This window comes from Triturus cristatus, chromosome 3_1, assembly GCF_964204655.1.
Source record: "Triturus cristatus chromosome 3_1, aTriCri1.1, whole genome shotgun sequence".
Taxonomy (NCBI): Eukaryota; Metazoa; Chordata; class Amphibia; order Caudata; family Salamandridae; genus Triturus; species Triturus cristatus.
Window position 1 is genome coordinate 400,256,068 of NC_140583.1, and position 23,873 is coordinate 400,279,940.

Sequence of the window (23,873 nt, forward strand, 5' to 3'; positions counted from 1 at the left end):
TCACCTGAAGGATCTGAGGAAGTCTTCCCGGACCACACGATTCCTGGTACATCTCGATAGCTGCGACCCAGGAAGAAAGACACTTTGTTGCTGAAAAAGACTGTTTGAACCACTGTCCTGGGTGGTTAAAGACGGACACATATTAGTGACTACTCGTCTCAACGTTAGTGAAGAAACCAACGCCTGCCCAGGACCTTAGGGCACCATCTGTTTTGTTGTTTGTCAACGAAATAAATATGCCTAAGGAGAAGAAACTAACTGCTGCAAGAGTTTGTAGCAAAAGAACAATGATTGCTACTGGACTTACCTTGACTGTTGTTACTGTTGCTATAATAACATGGATTGTAGAGGAAGTAGCTCCTGTCCGAAATCTACTGACTGCTACTACTCCTGTCCCCATTTAACAACGCTACTTTACTCTTCCTTATGAACAGAATCACAGAATGTCCTACCTCAATAACACTTTCATTCAGATTTTGCACCATACACACAATGCTACGAACGTTACTAACTGCTGGCTATGTGGAATGATGCCAGCTCATCAGAAAAAGGGAGGAACACCTTATATTCCTTTGCCGTTTTCATATAATGGCTCCTGCAGAGCCTGGTTTGCACTATTGTGGGCTTCTCATGTCACTAATTTTACTAACTTTGATGTAGGAAGACTTAACGCTCAGTTGAATAAAGTCTGTTACCCTGATGAGGAAGGAGATCCACAAGCTAAAGGAACTGTATGGGAAATGGAGGAGTATTGTTGGGGAAATACCTCCACACACTATGTTTTCCCCAACACTCGAACCATCAAGGGAAATGGGCCTCCTGATATTGCTGTTACTAGAGCTTGAGCGGATCATTGTGTAAGCAGTATTGGCAATATCCCTGTGGGAAAAAGTGACTAGTGTTAAATATTACTGGAATGAACAATAGCAGTTTTTTGTCCTCACACAATACCTATTTCATTTGCAGAAGTAAAGGTTATTATCATCTACCTATTGGTTGGTCCGGCATCTGCTATGTGTCCTTTTTGCTTCCACCTGTGTTTTTGGCACCTGCATCCTACCATAAAGACTATACACTGTATAATGACATTTCTAAGAGTCGATTCAAGAGGACAATAAACAATGATGAGGTGGATCAAACTGATACTGCACTACTGCAGTATATTGACTTTAATTTGGGACTTTTCTTCTTTGTTGGTGCGGCCTTAAACAGCAGAAAGATCCGACGCTTGACACGTGTTGTAGAGGCTGTAACCAATCAGACCGCAATGGTGCTTGGAAATATCACAGAAGAACTACAAATTGCTAGAATTGTGACGCTCCAAAATAGGATGGTCCTTGATGTCATCCTGGCTGACCGTGGTGGAGCATGTCGCATCATTGGGAGTAGCTGCTGCGTTTATATCCCTGACCACGCCCCTTCTATTTTTTATGCAATCTCCAAGATGTACAAAATAGCCACTGAAATCCACCAGGATTCAGGAACTTGGACTTTGACTGGATGGCTATGGAACATGTTTACTGTATGGGGTTGGAAACTATTGTCAGCCCTATGTATAATTTTTCCTATTCTTTTTACTTGTTGCCTATGTATTCAGTGTGGCCCAATGCTCTGTTCCCTATGCATTTCTACTTGTACCTCATGTATACTGACTAAACATGTCACTAATGTAAATGCTCGCTTGGAAATGGACCAAGAAATTACTGAATTAATGCAGATAGATGTGCACGATGTTTTCCGTACTCCCTCAAAAGTATAGGAAGATGTCTTCAGCATATGCTAAAAGGGTCGTCTGTGGAAATCTGACATAATTACTGTTAGCATAAGCTGAAACCATCTTGGTTATGGCATCCATTTTGTTGGCTTTGTAATTCTCCCATCTTCTGCTGCTCGTCTTTTTCCCTGCCTGTGCTGTCTATTTTAGTTGACTTCCTGACTTAGCTAAAAGCAATATGCATGCTAAAGAGTTTGTAGCTGCCAGAACACCTGGTCTCGGACTCAACTGCCAATCTTAGTGCTGCCATAAGCACTCCTGCTACCCATTCCCACTTTGCTAAGTGATTTCCCTTCTGCCCATGTTTGTCGGTAACTATTCCTGTGTAGGCCTGTACCTTCTATTTGTATCCACATTCTTACCAGTGCAGAAAAAGCTGTATATAAGGCCTGTGTTCTGTGTTCTGTGACTTCAATGTACTACTTCAGGCAGCACTTGAGAGTGCTGTGTGGACGTAGTCCCACTCATGAGTGATTAATAAACTCGTTAATTGAATTCCAGCTTCAGTGCCAATCTCTATTTTGTTGGTCTAAGGACCCGTGGACAGAGAAGGGTGACCCCTGCACCGGTGTGCTCATTGAAAAGCACATTTCCACAGCAGATTTGGATTGGGAGGCGAGTTGGGCTGAACCAACAGGGTGGATCAGGCCTCACAATTCTCTGAAACGTGGGGACAACTTTGGTCCTCTTATCCACGGGTGACGGGTACAGAGGTGTCCTTAGGCGTCGAGTTTCTGTCACTGGGAACATTTGTGGTCAAGGGAGCCTGCAAAGACCTAGGCGGGAGGGGGGATTCACAGTCACTGATTTTAAGGCCTATTACCATGCAGCCCAATTCCAATGGTTCACAAAGTGGATGTCGAGGAGACTACGTACTGGAGAAGCTCATGAGGGCATGACCCCGGACCTACAACAGCTTTCCCACGTACTCCTCCGGCTCCCCTTAAGCAAAAGAGAGGCCCCGAGGGAGTTGTGGGTGCTGCGACAATGCTGGAATCAGTCCAATAGAAGAGCCAAAATGGGCCCTCCGTATGCACCGGAGATCCCGCTGCGGGTTTGTGAGGCATTGCCACATGGCGGAGATTGGCAGGGATTACGAGATTGGGAAGAAGTGGGGATCTCCACCATTGGAGACCTTTATGAGGACAGCACCCTCGTACCCTTCCAGGACCTTTTAGAACGGTACAAGCTGCCCCGGTATGACTTCCTATTACATGCAGCGTTGACGGCAACCATCCGAAAACATTGGCAAATTGGGATGACGGAGCCGCAGACCTCTCTCCCATACCAGTACATGGTATAAGTGGCTGGGACGATCAAAGCAGTTACTTGTCTGTATAGGTGAATTACCCAGGAGATCAGGGGCCCCTTAGAGAGCCTGCGTGTCAAATGGGAAGCGGACCTTGGGATCCCAATAGAGGAGAAGCCGTGGGAGGCTCTGATGGAATGGGCGTAGAAATGCTCTAGAAATGCGAGATTTCAACTAATCCAGTACTATGTCTTCCACAGAGCGTATCTCACCCCACACAAAATTAACGAATTTTTCGGGTCCCGAACAGCCTGTCCACGCTGCAAGCTAGAAAACGCTACATTTTTACACATGTTCTGGGAGTGCCCATTATTGGTCGGGTTCTGGAGGGGGGTAATGGCTAAACTGAGTGAAATAACGGATAGAGATAATAACCTGACTCCGGGGTTTTGTCTACTACACTGGTTCCCACATACTGCCCGGAATAAAGTTACAAGCAAATTCATAGATTTAGGGTTAGTCCTAGCTAAGCGAGAAATTACCAGCCATTGGAAGGCGACCACTGCACCGAACACCTCACGATGGCTGCGAGAATTCATAAAATGGGCTGACTGTGAAGGGATTTTTAGATTACAAATGGACCAGAGGACCAATAATGAAAAAATGCTGGACACGGCTAGAGCATGGGTGGCGATGGTGGACTTACTCAAGAACCCGACTGATGACTCCGAATAACCCCCTGAGTGAGGAGACTTGTGCATACGGACTGAGGCATTGCCCTTCCTGAGCGGGTGACTTAGGTGCGGGTAGGCAAGTGCTACGTGGTGACTCCCCACCCCCCCCTTTGCAGAGGTCTACTTTCCTGAACTTCGATGCCAGATGACCTGCACAATTGAATAATACTCAACACTGAGAATTGGTTGATGGAGCGACATGTCTGACGGGGGAGGGGGGTGGGTAGAGTTAGAGGGGGGGGGAGGGAGGGTTTTGCCAATCTGTTGACTGTTGGGATAGGTAAGAGTGAGGACTAGCACAGATGCTTCTGTAATCGATACCCAAGATAGAGATTTAGATCACAATTCTCATGGGACTGTTGGTAAGATGGATGTACGCAGGAGCACTTTATGTAGAGAAGACATTAGACGAGCTGATGTTGCTAGGAATGTATACTCATTAACGTAAATGTCTTTGATATGGTACCTGATGGATGAGCTGTAACTGAATAAAGTTAGTTTACAAAAAAAAAGGGAGCCTGCAAACAGAGGCTGCAGGTGGCGTTGGTGAGTACAATGGGCAAGTCTAAGGTGAGCGTTGTTTCTAAAGGGCCAGAGGAACACGCTGGCTCCGTTGGCCCACTACAGCTCGGACTAGACTGCTCGGGTGCAGTGGTGTGTTCTGGTGTTGGGTCTTTGCGGTCCGGAGCATTCACAGCTTGATCTTTGGTACCTGCAGGATTCTGGGGAACAGCTCTGTTGCTCCACAGGGGTTCCTGAGTCTTTAGAGAAGTGCTGGCAGTCCTCCCAGGCTTTTGAGGATCAGCAGCTTGCAGGGCAGGATGACTTTCGCGCCATTGTCGAGAATAGACGAACAGGACGGCAGGGTTGGCACCAGATCAGTTGCTTCTTCTTCTGTTCCTGCTTTTCGTGGCTCTTCTGTCCTACTACTCAACAGAATGTGGTACTGCAGGCTTGTACCGATCATTCTCAGCACACCCAGTAACAGAACGTGGCACTGCCGGCTTGTACGGACCACTCTCCGCGCACACAGTAACAGACCGTGGCACTGCCGTCTTGTACCGATCACACTCGGCACACCCAGTAACAGAACGTGGTAGTGCCCGCTTGTACCGATCACTCTCAGCACACCTAGCAACAGAACGTGGCACTGCAGGCATGTGCTGCTGAGTACCTCTAATAGCAGCCTGTGGTACTGCAGATATGTCCTGACCTCTTCTGAAGAACCTAGTAACAGTCTGTGGAACTGAAGTCTTGTGATATTCACTCTTTGGCACGTGGCATTGAGAAAGCCAATAGGTCTTGCTTTAATCTGCTAACTGGTGCAAACGCAGGCAGGCAATATGCTATTTGCGTACAAGTATTATCAAGTTAAAGCCAGCAACATTGGCTCTGCCAGTGCTTATTGCAAGCTAACATTTTGAGGACCACAGCTGTTTGGGATTGCTTTTTCTGCTAAGAAAGCCATGCGGACAATGCTGGTTTTGTTGGGCCGCACGTTCGGTGCACTCAAACCGGCCCGTCTGTGCGAGCCAAGACAATCAAGCTTCAATGGGACTAGATTTGATTGGCAGAGCCAGAGTCAATGGAATTAGCTTGCTTTGCTGTTCAGTTCGGGGATGCAGAGAAAAAAATGTGCAATGAAACAACACTGTGCATAGCCGCCCTTTGTAACTGGGACCCAACGTCTGATTTCAGTCTTAAAAAAAGCAAATGTGAAGATAATTACAGACGCGCTACGATTGCATTACCCCACAGTGCTAATTATGTGCTGTAGACACATCCGTACAATCTGCGGATACAAAGAATACAAATTGCATTGAGCTATTGCTCCTGTATAGAAGCATCATTTTTCCTTGTATTCTGCAATTAAGCAACTTGGAGTTGATGGTTTAAACTTTTCTTGGGAGCGCGGTTGCATCTTGAGCTCTTTTGTGGCCTCCAGAGCTTCGGTTTCAGCCTCTGCTGCGCCCCCTGAAGCAGTTCGCACTGATACATAACGTAATTCATTGTACTTTCACGAATAACTGTTTTCATATTTCTAGCATACTCCCTCGCTTGCAGGACCAGACCGGAAATAGAGGGAAAACACCGATTTGAAGTGCAGTGCAATCGATACATAGACAAACCAATCCTGCGCACTTTTTTAACCAGGAATTCACCTGAAATCAGGGCTGTGGAAAAAGTGGTCTTTGATTTTTTTGTTCATTGGTTTATAATCGTGTCCTGTTTTAAAGGTGCTGTGGTTTTAAATGACTGATGATACCGAGACATATATTCTACTTGTTAAAAGTAGGCTTGAGTGCTTCTTGTTAACTCGTTTTGACTTACTGCAATTCTTGCCAGATCATCCTCGGGGCAGTCACCATGTGAATGTGATATAATAGGTCCCCAAAGGATACTCTCAATTTGACCATGTTTTGCAGTTTTTATGAAATGTCTAGGAAGGCGTTCATCATGCTTATCTTGAAAAAGGCATATTTCTCCCAGGTTAGACCAGCCCTCGTGTTCCTACAAATGCTCTCAGGGGAATTTTTTTTTAGCATGCTTGATTTGTGAACGTTGCTATAAGACTGGAACAGTTGTGCTTAGGAAAGCTTGAGGTCTTTTGTGACTCTTCCCTCGTAATATCTACTGTATTCGTTGCATTTGTATATCTAGTAAGGATTTCTGGCTTACATAAATACCCCCTGGAAACATGGACTGTATTACCAGTGTTTGTATATGTATATATAGTAATGATATTTGGCTTTTATTATATTTTATGTCTTTTTTTTATGTGCTTTTATTGATATTGTATTTAACCGTTGTGTTGCATATTGTATGTGCTTTTATGGTTTTTCGTCTTTACAAATCGAATACAACTTATTTTGATTGATTTGATTGATTGATTTGATTGATTGACTGATGAGTGACACACCCCACGATATGTGCTGGCTGCAACTGTACTTGGCATAAAAAAAAATGCAAAATGTGAGACAAAATGTCCTGCTGGAACAGCACATTCCAGAAGGCAAAGTGGGGGCGGTTTCTAAGCATGTTCAGAGTGTCTACTACATTGGTGAACAATCACTGGTAAAGCCAATAGGTTTTATCATTAAGAATGGTTGTTAGTCATACTGTGCAGCTTCCACGAAAATAAAACAAAGCTCTGACACAATGGTCATGTCATTTTGCAGGCACTTGAAACACACAGACACACGACTATAAAATGAGGCAAGCATTTCTTTTTTATTTTAGCGCTGTGGTGGCCAGCAACACAGAGAACTAGGGTTTGGGGAAGGTGGTGAGAAGCAACATGATGGGGGGGGGGGGGGAGTGGGGGGGAGTGGGGAGGAGTAGCATCAGTCAAAAGAAAGAAGGTGCAGGAAGCGGAAATCAACAGAGAGGGTGTGGTGGGAAGCAGAAGCAAGGGTAGACCTGTTTAGACTCTAAGGGAGAGCAGTGTAGAGCTCTCAATGGAGAAGTACATGGGGGAGCAGGCAACGGGTGAGAGTATGGGAGTGGCGAAAACAAGCAACTAATGAGAGAGGATAGCGTGGGTGGAGAGAAGCAACACAGGGCGAGGTGGGGAGAAGAAGCAACAGACAAATGAAATTTAGGGAATCACGTAAGATAGAGGGATGGAAAACACATGCACTCTTAGGGAGTGCTTTCTCCAAAAGAAAAAAGGAGTTGCCTGAAAGTGTACATGAGAACCAGGCAGTCAAACACATTGTAAAGCGACTGGAGGGTCTAACACAAGATTGGTGGAAACTATCTAATAAGTAGCAGGAAAATTAGAGTGAGAGTATGGACAGACTCCAAGTCCCTGTTTGTTCTTGTTAAGCTCATAGTATGTCTCATTACAGACAGCACATGTTGCCTAGTGGATTTGACCCCAAAATCAGGGTTTTGTCAGTGAAAGACCAACTATCGCATATCCTCTTTGAACTCATGGTTAATTGCTGGGAGTAGATATTATTTGGGCTCTCTTTGCAATTTGATGCAGACATTTTTAGAGAAAAATTGCAGTATGGAAAGCCTTGTACGTCCTTTTGAATGATAATCCTCCTCTTTATTTCAGCCCTGAACTTTGAACCTTACGAGCTGTCCTTCCCTTCGAGTGTACCTTTGTCTGGTGTGACTGGTAGGCAGTCTCCCACAGGCATATCTTTGGCTTCGGAGCTCTCAGGCAATAGCGCTGAAATGGGACTAAAGGAGTAAGTTTATTCTAAGTTTGTTGTTTGAAGTAACATTATAACTATACTCTGGCCATAGATTGCCTTCACGTGGTCTGTAAATTATTCACAGAAAATGAGTGAAAAGCTTTCAGATGCAACCAAGATGTTAAAGTCCTTATTGTATGTTGGGTGAAGATGGCCGCACTCATTCTGTTTCTACAGAGAAGGTAACCAATCCATGCTTCTAAGCTCTGCTCATTATAGTTTATTGTTGAACAACAGCCGAACTTGAACTTAAGAGAATTTCGCAAACCTTCATAGATCAGTGAAAAAATAGCAACTTCATAAATAAAAATATAATGTTCGAGGCATATGAGCTGCAGATCACACACTGAGCATAGATCGCCATCTGGTTTTAGGCCCGGATATGTGCACTTGTTTTTGTCTTGGAAAAGTCTTTGGAAGTCACGGGATAGGTGGCTCCTCCTTTGGATCATAGTGCGCATGGGCATCGGCTCCATCCTCAGATTGTTTTTTTCCGCCATCGGATGTGTTTATTGCGCTCTAGCCCGGTACCGTTACTGATCCCACTTTAAACACACAATCCTTCACCTTTTTCTACGGTATTGTTTTCGATCGCGATTCCGATCCTCGCGCATCTCACCAACTTCGAAGTCCTCGATTCCGGTTGTCGACTAAGGCATTCGGGCCTACCTGGGCCTCTACATCTGGCTCATGGAAAGGACTCCATTCAAGAAGTGTCCTCAATGTGGGTCGAAATTCCCACACAGATATGCATGAGGTGTGTAACCTCTGCTTTTTGCCGGAGCACGAGGCCAAAGACTGTCCAGCTTGTGCCTCTTTCTGCTCCAAAAAGACCATTCGGGATCTTTGAGCTCGAAGAAGAATGGCTCGCTCGTCGACTTCCATTCCCGATGACATCTTCCAAGAGGGCGTCGATGTACCAGAACAGGAGCGGGTCGAAGGCCTAGTCAGCGCCTCCAAAGCAGATTCCGGCATCGAAGACATCACTCCTGGGCAACGGGTCGTAAGTACTGCCGCCGACCCTGACTCCCTCCCCCCACCACCGAAAAAGGCTTCGATCACACCTTCGGGCCCAGGTGCACACCGAGAAAGTACTTCTCAAGCCCCGCCCCTGGGCCCGGCCAAGAAGCCAACAACAAAGCTTTAGAGCACTCTGGATCGAATCAGCCTGCTGTCGGTACCGAAACTCAGACCCCGGCACCGGAAAAAGAAGACACAACACTCTTCCTCAGTGCCCACTACTGCCTCTGCATCGATCACTCGGCACCCAAACCTACTGGCTCCAATCCCTTGACTCCAAGAACACCATCGGAACCGAACAAAAAGCCGCTACCGAAGACTACAGACTCTCAAACTTCAGAGCCGAAAAAGTATTCGGAACCAAAAAAACAACCGGTTCCGCAGGCCCCTACAGACACCTCAAAACCTCGCGGTTCCAAGCCCAAAGAGCACAAAACCGCTCTACAGTCGGTGCCGCGCAAGCATTCGGAACCAAAAACATTGGCACCGAAGGACATGCCTCCCACAGAAAAGCTTTTTAAACCAGATTCCACCCAAAAAACTCTTAAGATCCAAAGACTGGTCAACTGATTCTCAGTTCTAAAAAGAGACCACTGGACTCACCTACACCGGCTCCAGCAACTAAAAAGAGGGACATTGCTACATCTCCTGTCAGGATCCCTTCTCCACCTCCTCCTCCACCATACCACTCTCCTACACCATCTCCTCCACCAGTAGACAGGGGATGGTGCAGATGATGAGCCACTAGGGGATCCTAGTCCACCTCATACCCCAGACCCATGGGACGATTACAATACACCAGATGTCCCTAACGTGCCACAGGATGACATCTATCTCTCTAGACCTTCCCCTCCAGAGGATACCATGGGCTTCAACCAGCTTGTTCACAGAGCTGCACAGTTCCACGGGGTTGACTTGCACACAGACCCCGTGGATCAGGATTTTTTAATGGATACTTTTGACATCTCACAAATACCACCTCCACTCTACCCATGCTGAAAGGGGTAATTAAACATGCACCTGAAGTGTTTAAAGACCCCGTTAGAGCTAGGGTTATCAACCCAAGGATAGAAAAGAAATATAAAGCCGCCCCAGCAGACCCAGCATACATTAAAGGACACATTCCGTTGGATTCGTTAGTAGTCTCCAACGCCAGGAAAAGGGCTAACTCTCAAACGTCAGGGGATACTCCACCTCCCAACAAAGAATCCGAACTCTTGGACGCTTCCGGTAAACGCACAGCGTCTCAAGCAGCTAACATATGGCGTATCGCCAACACTCAAGCCTTGTTAGCTAGGTATGATAGGGCACACTACGACCTGCTAGAGACCCTATTGCAACACCTGCTTGACAAATATAAAAACAGGGCTAACGACCTCATACAAGAGGGTAAGCTCATCACTAACACCTCCATTAGCTGCGCTCTAGACGTGGCAGACACCGCCTCCCGAGCCATAAACACAAGTGTCCTCCTGCGTAGAGACGCTTGGCTACGCACTTCCGGTTTTAAACCTGAAGTACTAACTTCCGTACTCAATCAGCCATTTGACCAGGAACACTTGTTCGGACCTACCGTGGATTCATCTCTCGAGAAGATGAAAAAAGACACTGACACGGCTTAATTAATGGGAGCCTTGCAATCGCAAGCTCCCAGACGCTCCTTTCATCGCTCCTCTTATAGAGGCAACTCCAGAGGCTATTCCTCAGACAACCCCTCCACGTCTTACAAGACTCCCACCCAAACCACATTCACCAAGAGTTATCAGAGAGGAGGCTACAGAGGCAATAGTAACAAAGATAGAGGCAAAACTAACAACACCCGCTCTGCCTCCACCCTTACCCAATGACTTCTCTCCGCTCCCCCCGGACCATCCTACACCTGTCGGGGAAGATTACTACAGTTCCTTCCTGTCTGGAACACCATCACCACAGACAGGTGGGAGAGGCAAATCATTCAAGCAGGTTACTGTCTGGAACTCACCTCTACTCCCCCAACCATCCCACCCAGACAGCAACCAATGTCATTAGAACATTTATCACTGCTAAAGCAGGAGGTAATCTCCCTCCTACAAAAACATTCAATAGAATCAGTCCCCCTGCATCATCAAAACATAGGAGTCTACTCCCTGTATTTCCTCATCCCAAAGAAGGACGGATCTCTGAGACCTATCCTAGACCTCAGACCCCTAAATCTCTACATACACTCAGACCACTTTCACATGGTCACGCTTCAACAAGTCCTTCCACTCCTGTCCCAAGGCGACTTCCTTGCCACTCTAGATCTCAAGGACGCCTACTTTCATTGTCCCATTCACACCTCTCACAGAAAATATCTCAGGTTTGTAGTGGAAGGCCAGCATTACCAATTCAAGGTACTCCCTTTCGAAGTCACCACAGCACCCAGAGTATTCACCAAGTGTCTGGCGGTTGTTACAGCTCACCACAGAAGACAACTTATTCACATCTTCCCATATTTGGACGATTGGCTCATAAAAGCCAACTCATACAATCGGTGTGTACGTCACACTCGCGCAACAATCCAGCTACTCCACGACTTAGCGTTCACAGTAAACCATGCAAAGTCTCATCTCCAACCGTCCCACATACAACAGTACCTCGGTGCCACAATAGACGCCTCAAAAGCACTTGCATACCCCAGTCCGGCCAGGATAGCAAGCATGCAGAAACTCCTAACAAAATTTCAGCCGCAACGCACTCTTCCAGCTCGAGTGTTCATGCAGCTCATAGGGATGATGGCTTCTTGCATATTCATAGTACCTCACGCAAGACTCCAAATGCGTCCTGTGCAGGAGTGCTTAGCACGTCAGTGGAACCAAGCTCAAGGTCAGCTAACAGATCTGGTGTTGGTGGGCGGCCGCACTTATCGCTCTCTGCAGTGGTGGAACACCAAAAACCTTTCCATAGGGCGACCATTCCTCGAGCCGGTTCCACAGATTGTGTTAACAGCGGACACATCGCTCTCCGGCTGGGGAGCTCATCTATTACAACACACCATACAGGGCATGTGGACTCCACAAGAAAAGTTACTCCACATCAATCACCTGGCTAGCAATTTTTCTGGCCCTAAAAGCATTCCAAAAGCAAATATCAGGCAAAGCTGCCCTAGTCCGCACCGACAACATGACAGCCGTGTACTACATACAGAAACAGGGCGGGACACATTCCCTACAGCTCTCCCAACTAGCGCAAAGCATTTGGAGATGGGCTATTCATCAAAATATTTTTCTCCTAGCCCAACATGTTCCAGGAGTCCGGAACAGCATCGCCGATCTGTTAAGTCATCAAACGCAACAGATTCACGAGTGGGAACTTCATACACAAGTTCTTCAACCCTTTTTCCAATTGTGGGGGCAGCCAGATAGACCTCTTCGCCACACACGAAAACGCCAAATGCCCAAACTTCGCCTCCAGATATCCACACCCATTGTCCAAAGACAATGCGATATGGATGAATTGGTCAGGCAGATTTGCGTACGCTTTTCCGCCTCTCCCACTCATCCCACAGGTAGTGCGCAAACTGCAGCAACATTCACTGACCCTCATCCTAGTTGCTCCAACATGGGCCAGACAACCGTGGTACACCACATTACTGGAACTGTCTCTAGTCCCGCACCAAAAACTACACCTCTTCCCACGCCTCTTAACCCAGAACCATGGAGAGATCAGACACCCGGACCCAGCATAGCTCAACCTAGCGATCTGGCTCCTGAGGTCTTAGAGTTAGGTTACCTTAACCTTCCCCCTGATTGTATGAACATTATCCGAGAATCTAGGCGCCCCACCACTAGAGCCTGCTATGCAGCCAAGTGGAAAAGATTTGTAATATATTGCCACAACAACACCATCAATCCTTTAGATGTGTCAATTCAACACATCATAGGTTACCTACTACATTTCCAAAGGTGCAACTTAGCCTATACATCTATTAGATTACACCTCGCTGCCATAGCAGCCTATTTACAAAATAGACAACACTTATCACTCTTCAGGATACCTGCCATCAAAGCATTTATGGAAGGCCTCAAAAGAATAATTCCCCCCAGGGTACCCTCCTTCCCTGTGCGGAACTTAAACATTGTCCTCACAATAGATAGCCCTGAAGAAGTCTCCTTGTAAGAGACGAAACGCGTCGGCTAAGATCCTTCATGTCCAATGTGATTATGATTCTTCATTTCCATGTGATTGCACAATAAAGAAAAATAATCTTCTCAAGAAACTGACGTCTTGAACATTTCTTTGAATATTTATTGACTATTCCTGAACGGTGCTGAACCTTTTTGAATGAAATATTGTCCTCACAAGACTAATGGGTCCTCCTTTTGAACCTCTGCACAAATGCGAACTACAGTTTCTAACATGAAAAGTTGCTTTCCTAGTAGCCATTACTTCGCTTAGAAGAGTCAGTGAGCTACACGCACTAACTATTCTAGGACCGTTCTTAAAACTCCATCATAATAAAGTTGTTCTCAGAACCAATCCAAAATTCCTCCCTAAAGTTATTTCTCCCTTCCACCTCAACCAGTCTGTGGAGTTGCTCGTATTCTCGCAACCACAGACAGTTGCAGAAAGAGCTCTTGACACGCTAGATGTTAAGAGCACTGCTTTATTACATTGAAAGAACAAAACCTTTTCGAAAGACCAAACAACTTTTTGTGTCCTTCTCACCACCACATAAGGGCAACCCCATATCCAAATCTGGCATAGCAAGGTGGATTGTCAAATGCATACAGATTTGCTATCACAAAGCTAAACGCACCTTATCTGTTCCTCCTAAAGCCCACTCTACCCGAAAGATAGGACCTTCAATGGTATTTTTAGGGAACATTCCCCTAGATGACAACTGCAAAGCAGCCACATGGTCTACACTGCACACATTCACAAAACACTATTGTGTAGATGTGCAAACAAAACAACAAGCTAGTGTGGGCAGGCTGTACTCAAAACACTAATTCAAACTACTGGAACAGATACTGGTGGTCGCTGCTAGAGGCGGGTGCTGCTATACAATCTATGCTCAGTGTGTGATCTGCAGCTCATATGCCTCGAACGGAAAATGTTACTTACCAGTATGCATCTGTTCTTGGCATGTAGAGCTGCAGATCCACACACACCCACCCGCCTCCCCGGCTACCTTTATCTGTTCCAGTATTATCTTATTTAGATCCAGCATACATGGGCTTCTTTTCTCGTTCTTACAAAACACAAAACTCCATCATTTCCCTGCTGGCAAAAAACAACCTGAGGATGGAGCCGATGCCCATGTGCACTATGATCCAAAGGAGGAGTCACCTATACTGTGACTTCCAAAGACTTTTCGAAGACAATAACAAGTGCACATATCCAGGCCCAACACCAGATGGCGATCTATGCTCAGTGTGTGGATCTGCAGCTCTACATGTCAAGAACAGATGCAAGTCGTATTTTCCTTTCTTTTAATATTACATATTTAATTCACATCTGTAATGAAATCGAAGGTGTTAGGTCCAGCAATTGTTTGAAGACTAGAATATGATTCTACTAATAATACTTGATCAGTTTTTTATGTACTTTGCCGGCAATGTATTTTCTTAATGCTGACTTGTACCTTTTCAGTGTCTTGGAATGATACTCCTGTGTGGGTGGTCACTTGACATACACGAAAAACACATTGTATTTAGGCCAAAAGTTCCTGTGCATCCTTCCATTTGCATTGATTCTACATGCAGCTATGTGTGGACAAACTTTGACATGCTTTCCTTGAGTAGCAGGCTTTACAGGTCTTCTCACTATGAGTGAGGGAATTCTTGAGCTAATTCATGCTTCGCATTCAGTGAAGTAGCACCGCAGCCAGTTAGTGCCACAGAGTTCTAAACTGTGTGGTCCCTACAGCAATCAGATCTTGGTGGGTATACTTTAGAATGTCTTTGTTTGGTGCTCCTCTTTGTACGTCAGTCACTAAATGTTATATTAAGTTCGAGAGGAACTTGCTTCATTTGTTTCTATGTACACATTGACTTTAATTTTCTATGCATATGCAAGAAGGACTCGATATCCGGCACAGCACCCAGATCAGCAGACACTTGCAGCACCAGAAGTAAATATTTCCTCCTTCAAGCACTTTTTCTTACCACTTGAGATGTCATCACTATGACAGTGACCGAGTCATAAAGCTGGGAGTTTTATTTCACCTCTGCATCATTCTGATATCAGCAGCATGAGAAAAGACCTGCGACAACAAACATCCAAAGTGTATATGCCTCTGTTGGTGACCAGCACCTTTCTTCACACTGCATCGTTGCAACTATTTAGAACATATGACAATATAACACAATTAACTGCAGCAAGTTAAGTTGTTGTGCACTCCTGAAAGGCAATTGTAAATTCCACTGGCACTCCGAGTTAAACCTGAGGCCAGATATTCTCAAACAAGTCATGCTCCTTCTTGGTTGGGGTAAAGGAAAGACTCCGTGATATTCAAATAGTGTGTAAATTCACACCGGATTAGTGATAGCCATAGGCCTGCGAGGAATAATTCCTTCCTGTTCAGTTGGTATTTCCATGGATGAACAATTATAGAGAATTACATCTAATTCTTGTAATGTACATATTATCTCAAAATTGAACAAGTTCTAAAATATGAGCCAACAGCTGTGGAACTCTATGATAACAGTTTGTTAGTATGCTCTTCCCCACCAGCCAATTTCTTAGCAAAATGCTAGTTTATTACTACAAAACTGAGATGTCAAAATGGAGCTGGAGTGTGAAAAAACATAATTTTAATTATCCAACTCATTAGCTGTCTTGCTATATTATGTTGCATTTTGTTTTCTGAAATATAAATGGTGACCAATGCTGACGTAAATGCTGGGGGAAAGTGGTTGATGTTTGAGATAGTCTCCACTCAAAACATTCTCAAACTAAAATAACTCTTAATTTCCATAATAGTTATCTCTATCCTGCTTAGTAAACAAGTCCATCTTTTTGGTATCTACTGCACTACCAGCCAGCCACATGCAGAAAATCTTCATACCCCAGCCCTCTTACATCTCACTCCCTCTCACTTTCTAAACTAGGTGTCCCCAACCAGTGTATTGCTAGCTACCAGTAGCTCCCAGACACCTTTAGAGTAGCTCGTGGCCACAAGTTCCTTTTTAAATAAGCACAAGGTCACATTTTCCTTTTGACGTTAAGGGAAGGCTATGTTAATTGTGCATTGTTATCATGAGGTTGCAGATAGCAGAGCCTGATAATGATCAGTGCTCAGTTACAATTATGACCTATGATGCAGTTAGGGTACAGAGGTGAAAAACTGAGGTATTTAACTTTTCAATAAAAGGCATGCGAGTGGCTTGGCCTTCAGTAGCTCACTATGATTGTCATTGATTAGAAGTAGCTCTCACTACAGAAAGGTTTGGAGACCTGTGGTCTAAACACTGCGCTGTTGGCTGCTACAATGCATCTAGTGATTCCTACAGCTAATATTGTAATGCAGAAAAACGGACAGCCATTAGGTATGAAGTGGTGAGGACTATACATGAGCACAGTTGTATGTGCAGCCACTTTTCAAGTGTTAGCACATTATTGAATTTTCAAAGTCTGTGAGAGGGGAAACATGTTGACCCTAGTTAGGAACATTTGGGTGGAACCATGTTAATGAAAACAAGGCCTCGTCAATTTGAAACTTTTTGTTTTTTAGGCCAAATCATCGAAAACCAGATGTGAAAAAAGTCTGGGGAAAAGAGGGATATCTTCTTAAAAAGGAAAGCAGACTAGAGGCTCCTACTGAAGTCAAAACATCCACATTGAACTGTACTTCAGTGGTAGAGGACATTTCTCGTTCTTTGTCCTGCACTGATCAGTTGGTTAATCTGGTATCGCCAGAAGAAAAAGAAAAGCAACAGCTAGCATCATCATTGTTTATTGGACTTGGATTCAACACTTCAGTCAATCTGGTAAGTTTGTTTTATTTGCAAGATCTTGCTTCAGTAGGAGAATGATTTGCTAGAGTAGATATTATATTGTGTACATGGTGAAATCTTACATCTTAGCTCTCTTCCTTCAGAGGCCATCTGTAAGGCAGGTCATTGGAGTACAGCACAAAACTGTGTCTGTATGTGCCCTGGGCCTTGACTAATAGCATAGGCTGCCCTTGGGTTCAGCTTGGCCTTAGTGTATCTTGGTGTTTTGTTTGCAACCAGGGCATTTTTCTCCTGCCTGTCAGATTCCTGGGGTTTTGAATTTGTGCCATAGATCGCTGGTTTGATGCAATGCTAATGCTTCTGCGCCCAGTCTTGGGACACTGATCCTTGCAAGCTGTTTAATCCCTTTCAGTAGGTATTGGTTGTTCTTTTGCTGCCTTGTCAGTGTGCCAGTTTACACAGCATTTGTATGTTTCAGTAAGTGGTTAAAATGTTTGTGGCTTCCTTAGCCCATGCCCGTACAGCCATTTTGTGATTACTTTGAAGGCAGGCCTTTAAAGAATTGAATTCATTGGTGGACGAAAAACTTTTGTATTTACCTCCTTTAGCAGTTTTAGGACTTGTCACATGGAAGCAGAAGATTAGGAGCCTCTTTTTCACAGGACACTAGTAACAACCATCTCTCTTTCCTGACCTAACCATTGTGTGGCTGTAAGGGCTCATATATTCAGCAGGCATTATACACCAGACAATGCTCCATTATGGACGCCTCATAAAACACAGTTCTGAGTGGTGTCCTAGAATTGTCATTTGGGGCTTACCCCAAGGTGTAAGTTTGACTTAAGTCTGTGTAGTCACTTGATGTGTGCCCCTCTACTGTCATTAGATGATTTGATCAGTTAGGGTATTGCCCTTCAGGATGCAGTGGCACTGCCTTATTGCAAGGTGCAGACTATCTGAGTCCTCGGATCTGCAGATGTAGCAGCTGTTTTTGCAGACACAGCCTACATCAGTACCCCCAATGTAGTGGAATAGGTCTGTTTGTACAAACAAGACTTACAAGCTTAATGTTGCAATGGATTCGTTTGGCCTGTACCTGACATTCAGCGTGCCCTAACTGGGTTCATACCTTCCAGTCGAATCATTTTTTGACCAGTCAATTCAACAGAGTCATGATATTTGGCTTCTGGTGTCCTTCGAGTCACCATCATTTTGTCAGTTATTCTCTGCTTTTTTCCATAACAAAACCCTGTAGAGGATAAAAGAAAAAGCACTGTGTCAAGTGTGAAACAAATAGTAATTTATTTTCTGAGATGAGTAAATCGATTAACTGAAAATGCAAGTAAAATGTTTCTTTTTTTTGTAAACTTGATTTCGCCACTCAGTTCGATGGATTGTCTCTTTAATGTTCTCGTGCGCCATGTCAAGCATCAGACATAAAATCCTGCTAGTGGAGAAAAACCAATTTGTTACAGAAGAGCTCCAGGGGAGATTTATCAAGTGTAGTTCTTTGGAGAGGAAGTTGTGAAAACGAAGATTAGCCATACATCATCAGAGTGCATACAGAAGAGCCCAAACAGCCTTAAATTGATGTCTGCGTCCACGAAAACATTTGGTCTAAGCTGAAGCAGGAGGGTAATAGTTGCTCAACCGTACAGACAGACAGCTATAATGGTAGCCAGCCCCTCCATAATGTAATATTGTTTAGTCAAAAATGCTAATCTTTGCATACCTCCCAAGGCTACTGTCCATGGCTCACACAGAATACAACATAATGGAGAGGTAACTAAAAAAAAGTCAGTAAATTAAATTAAGCCTTGGGTCACAATTTTCAATATTAAATAACCTAATATTATTTCAACAGTCCTATGTTTGTGAAAGGAAAGTCAAAGTTCATCTTTGATTATGCAAAATCTTCTTTATTTTCTCAGTAATATATCTTCAGAACATACATCATAACCAACGAGTTTGTTTCTTTATACATGGAACTTCCCAAAAGTCTCTTAAAACAATAATACACAAGTGATACAAGTTTTTGTAAATGCATATATATAAACTATTAAAGGCAAAAATGATTAAAAACATTTACATATTTACAAATTAAAACTGGATCTAAATGTTCCTCAAACTGAAGTAGCCACGCCTAAAGAGCATGAATATTTCTTAATAAACACATCATCAGTATAGTCATCCATAGAAGTTTACCGCCATTCAAGGAACTTGCTCAGAACCTAGTAAAACATTTAGGCCAGCATCGGTAATTTAGTACATTACTAATATTATTTTTCTCTTAGTTGAACATTACTGTACTTGCTGTCTCTAGTTTTTCTTTATGCTCAACGATTGCTTACTGTCTGTATTAACTTGTTGTTCCGTTCATTCTATATCATTTGATGATAATAATAGGTGTCGAAAGTAGAGTACACTACACTAGAGGAACGCAGAACAATGAATTTAAAAAACATACTTTATTAAAGTAATGAAATATTCATATTGACATAAGTGGAAGGTGCCTACCAATTAATATTATTTGGGTAGCAATTGAAGTTCTGACAACTTTCTCAATAATATCCACAGCATTCGAGCAGTGTTCCTACACCAAGTCTCCATCAATTTTCAATTCCCAGTAACTTCAGACACAAACCTTGTATTCTGATGAAAAAAGAACAGACAGTTTGTACACAGGAATTTATGAAGTTGTTTGAAATATGTACCCACCTAGGTTTTTAGCGACCCATGGCTATATCGGCATAAGAATGATGTCTGTTGAGGACCTCGTTCCTGCCATTTATATTTTCAGACATTTATAATTGATTGAGTCTCCAACAAGCTATTTACGTGGAAAAGGATTGTCCAAAGGAATGGTGGTGGTATTTAAATAGCAGCACCATTACCTTAATTTATTTAAAATACTTTTTTACACATTGGGAGAAGAATAGGTATACATAGCATACACCAAAAATATACTGGATGCACCTTTATGCTATAAACATGGTTTTTAACATTTGCACTTGGTGTCATTCCTAGTCAATCATATTTGACCCCATAAAATGGGTACAGTGATCTAATTTGCGATTATGTATTGTTGTGCCAAGCAAAACACAATTTATGAACAGGAAAACATTCAAAATAATAATAACTGCAAGCAAACAAACGTTTGTGCCTCACAGAGTAGATTTGTACTGCATATCCCCAAAATAATTTCCATGCACCATACAGCTATCTGATCTCTATTATGTTTACTTATGTAATACGGGATGCTGTTTGTAAACAGTGAAATATTTAATCAAACATGACTCCTATTGGAATAATGACCGCAAATAATCAGACCATTGGTTAACACAAAATAAGCTCACTCTATGAATTCCTGAAATCTACCGGTGCTACATATTGCCTTGAGTGTGGTTTTTTGCTACAAAAACAAAGATTCCTTTCAGATTTTATAGATAGGTATAGCTATCTATATATGATTGCCTCCAGTTTCTGCAATATCCGTTCATATCCACCAAACAGTCGGTGTAAGCGGCAGATGCGGATCCTGCTTTAAATACAAAGACGAAGTAGGCCATTTGGGCAGATATGATATACGGTCAAGTCATATAGTGCCGATGCATTTACTAATGATGACATTGTGCCTTGCAAAAGGGGTGGAAGTAACTCCATTTTTTTCTGCTTTGTTTAATTTGTATGATTATAAAATGCCAATAAAAAATGAATTAATTACCTTGATATATGGTTATACATTTGCAAAGTGAAAAAGAATGCATCAAGTTAAATAACCACAAAATACTGCTGGTATTGATATGCACCCTTCAGATAGAGTAATGAGTAACCTAAGAGCAAAGCAGAAGATGATGAGAGCTGATATCGATCATGTTCAGTACTTAAGAGAATTCATAATATTTAATTTATGGACATTAATTTTGACTTTCCTCTCACAAACATTGGACTGTTGAAAGACTATTACTTTACTGAAGATTGCAGCATTTGACTCGGGGGAGCTTAATTTCATGAATTTACTTTTCAAGTTGCCTCTTCATTATTTTGTATAAATAGTAATTCATTAGCCCTCTTTAAGTACTTACTACCATGGCATGTTGGAAGGAGATCCTCCTGCCCTCTCCTCCAGCAGAAATGTTTTTCTATGAGGAAATTTGTGTTATTGAGAGAACCATTCTGGTCAGTAAAGCTGAAAAGTACCTTTAAATGGTGATCCTGACAAAGTCAGATTGACAAATAGGGGTCTGGTACAAGATCACAGAGGATCAAATTACCTGCTTTTTAGTTTACTTAGCACATTCATATTATCACTTGTATCATGCCGCTTCTTGAAGATTCTAGTGTAAAGTGATGCACCAGCAGTAACCATGATTAGTAATATCTTGTTTGATGTGAGCGAGGTGCCTTCTGTACTTGAGATGGCATTGGTGGCTATCCTCTTAGAATGCTTTGCCACCTCTGTTGAAGCCGTAGATCAATCACCCTGCTTCCAATCTGTCTTTCACTAGCAGAGTGATAGAAGCCATAGTTTGTGTTCAATTCCAGTGGCATGTATTGACGTTGTACTGCTGGATAGCCATCGATCCCTGTTTTGTCCGTCATGTGTCAGAGTGAGTCCTGTTAGATATGAAGGAAAGGACTTAATGGGTGAGTGACCAGAGAAGACCAGCAGTGTCCTGTTGTGTTTTTTGGTCACTATCACAACATCCACTGTAACTAGGCCATCTACGTGCAATGGCAGGGAGGCCCTGGCAAGCCAAATTATAGTGTTTATTTCTGTCGGAGAAAGAAATGGTAGTGCATTCTTGCTGTCATTTTTTGTCTATTGACATCATCTGCTAAGTATGTCAGTTGATTCATCTGCATATTTTAATTAACTTCTACCCCCAGTGTCTTATTAGGAGATAGATTCGGTAATTCAGGAGGTACACTGATGGTACCTATCAGATGGAGCAATTGGAGTGGCTTCTGCATGATCCATCACTGCCTCCCTGAGTGGGGCTATGCTCTGCTGTTCTCACTATTCATTTGCCACAGTTCAAGAAAATTCAAGCAGGACTATACTCTTGGTGTGAGTGCCACGTTTTGAATTTCCTACCAAGTACAATTCAGGGTAAATAATTGATGTAGAAGTTTTAAAAAAAAAATACAGTTACAAATTAAAGTTCACAAAATATTGTAATTAGGGCTCTCGGTTTTATGTTTTTTTTTTTTTTCTTTTCAACATTTCCGTTTGTATTTTTCAATATTTATTTTTGGGCCATTTTATCTGCATTTATCCATATTTATTTTGTATTTTACATATAAATGAAGTTGTAAAACTGTACGTTTCCATATTTAGTTAACTGATCAACGCGCACTCATACTTTGATGTCTGTCGTGTTTTGGCTAATTAAGCTACCAAATATCACGTAACAATAAATCCACTAAATACTAGCATTATACATTAAATGTATGTTGATATATGCCATTATTTAAAGAAATTTCCTCCTGTTTTTTAATTTTCCGCTCAGCTGCTGGCCTATAATTCATGAAAGAGAGCACGGGGAGTCACTTAAAAGAAGCACATTTTCTGTATTCATCCACTTTTAAAATTAAATGCAGACAGAACACACATTGTTTTCTGTCTGTATTTATCTGTAAAAAAATCTGTAAAAATGGAAAACAGGGAGCCTTAATTATAATTACCAGGCTGGAGAGATGCAAGTCAACAAAGACAGTTTGGCTGTCCCCACCCAAAGATGTTTGGGTTCTAACTCTAGAACATTCCATCTCATCTTTTTAAGCCCACAATTGTAGTCTTGTGTGTGTGCATTTAGTTAACATAGCATAGTAACTCTGATCCTTATTCTCAATTTGTTGCTTCTTCAGAATTATAAATTGCAATGTCTTTATTTGCTGGTACTGTAGAGCCACTTGAATTGGCAGTAGTATTTTAGGCCCTTTCCCCCCCACTTACGTTTACAAGCTCATTATCATTCATTTGCGATGAAAAGCTCCTTACTAATTGATACATATTGTTCATCGGTCACCAAAACACATATGACACTTATGACCTCATGCATTTCTCCATCATTGAATCTTTGTTAATATTAATACAATTGAATGCCTATGCAATGGATCCCTAAATACTTTTTGTACCCCCAAACACTTATTGAAAGAGATGCCTACATTAATGGTAACATTGTGTGTGTTTTTGCATAAAGATTCCATGAAGTAATCTTAACCAATGAACTGAGCAGAAAAGCAATTTCTGGCCTGGATTTAAGATGAGGGACACAGCCAATTATAGAGAGAGGCTCATGCCCCCTCTCCCACCGGAGGGTGGCATTATAGGGGGTGTACTCACCCCAAGGAAGGGACCTATTGGTCCCAACCTGCCCACCCCCGTAACAACCCTAAATTTAGTATTCAGGGGTGACACTGAGCCTTGACTCCTCAGATTTGAGGAAGGAGGAAAGCAGACCGAAGAGCTGTGCTGACCCAGGAAGAAGAGGACAACATCTTCTTTGGCCCCAGCCCTAACGGCCTGTCCCGATTCTGACCCACTCACAGCATACCCTGAAACCGGTCCCAGGATGCGTGTTTCCGGTCCAGGAAGGACCTGGCCTGGCAGTTCTGTCTGGACTGTTCCCATGAGGCACAGGGTCAAGACTGATTTGCATATGGCTGGGTCCAAACTGGGGTGGCGTAGTGGGCAAAAGAACGATGGATTTAACCCAGATCTTTTGACTGCGGAGAATGTTTGCATTGTCAGCATTCCGTCCATCATTTGTTTGCTGTAACACACAGCGAAACTCCAGCATGTCCAGCAGCCAATCCAGAACCTGTGGGACCTACCTACCCTGCCTTCATCTAAAAGACTCTGTCTCCATGAGCGCTTGATTTGCTCTACCAAAGACTCCAACACAGAACCCAGATCCAGGCGGCTCTGCGGTTCGGCACCCAACGCCCATGGCCCAAGTTCGA

At 43.3% G+C, this 23,873-nt stretch overlaps 1 protein-coding gene across 2 annotated transcripts in view; it reads left to right on the forward strand.

The window, feature by feature from the left end:
• Positions 1 to 23,873, forward strand: part of AP4E1 (adaptor related protein complex 4 subunit epsilon 1) — a 417,135-nt gene that overhangs the window by 283,670 nt on the left and 109,592 nt on the right. For both annotated transcript variants that reach the window (XM_085644188.1, XM_085644189.1), the window contains exons 16-17: positions 7,824 to 7,959; positions 16,682 to 16,937. In XM_085644188.1, coding sequence (XP_085500314.1) covers positions 7,824 to 7,959; positions 16,682 to 16,937 — 392 coding nt within the window. The remainder of the gene's footprint in view (positions 1 to 7,823; positions 7,960 to 16,681; positions 16,938 to 23,873) is intronic.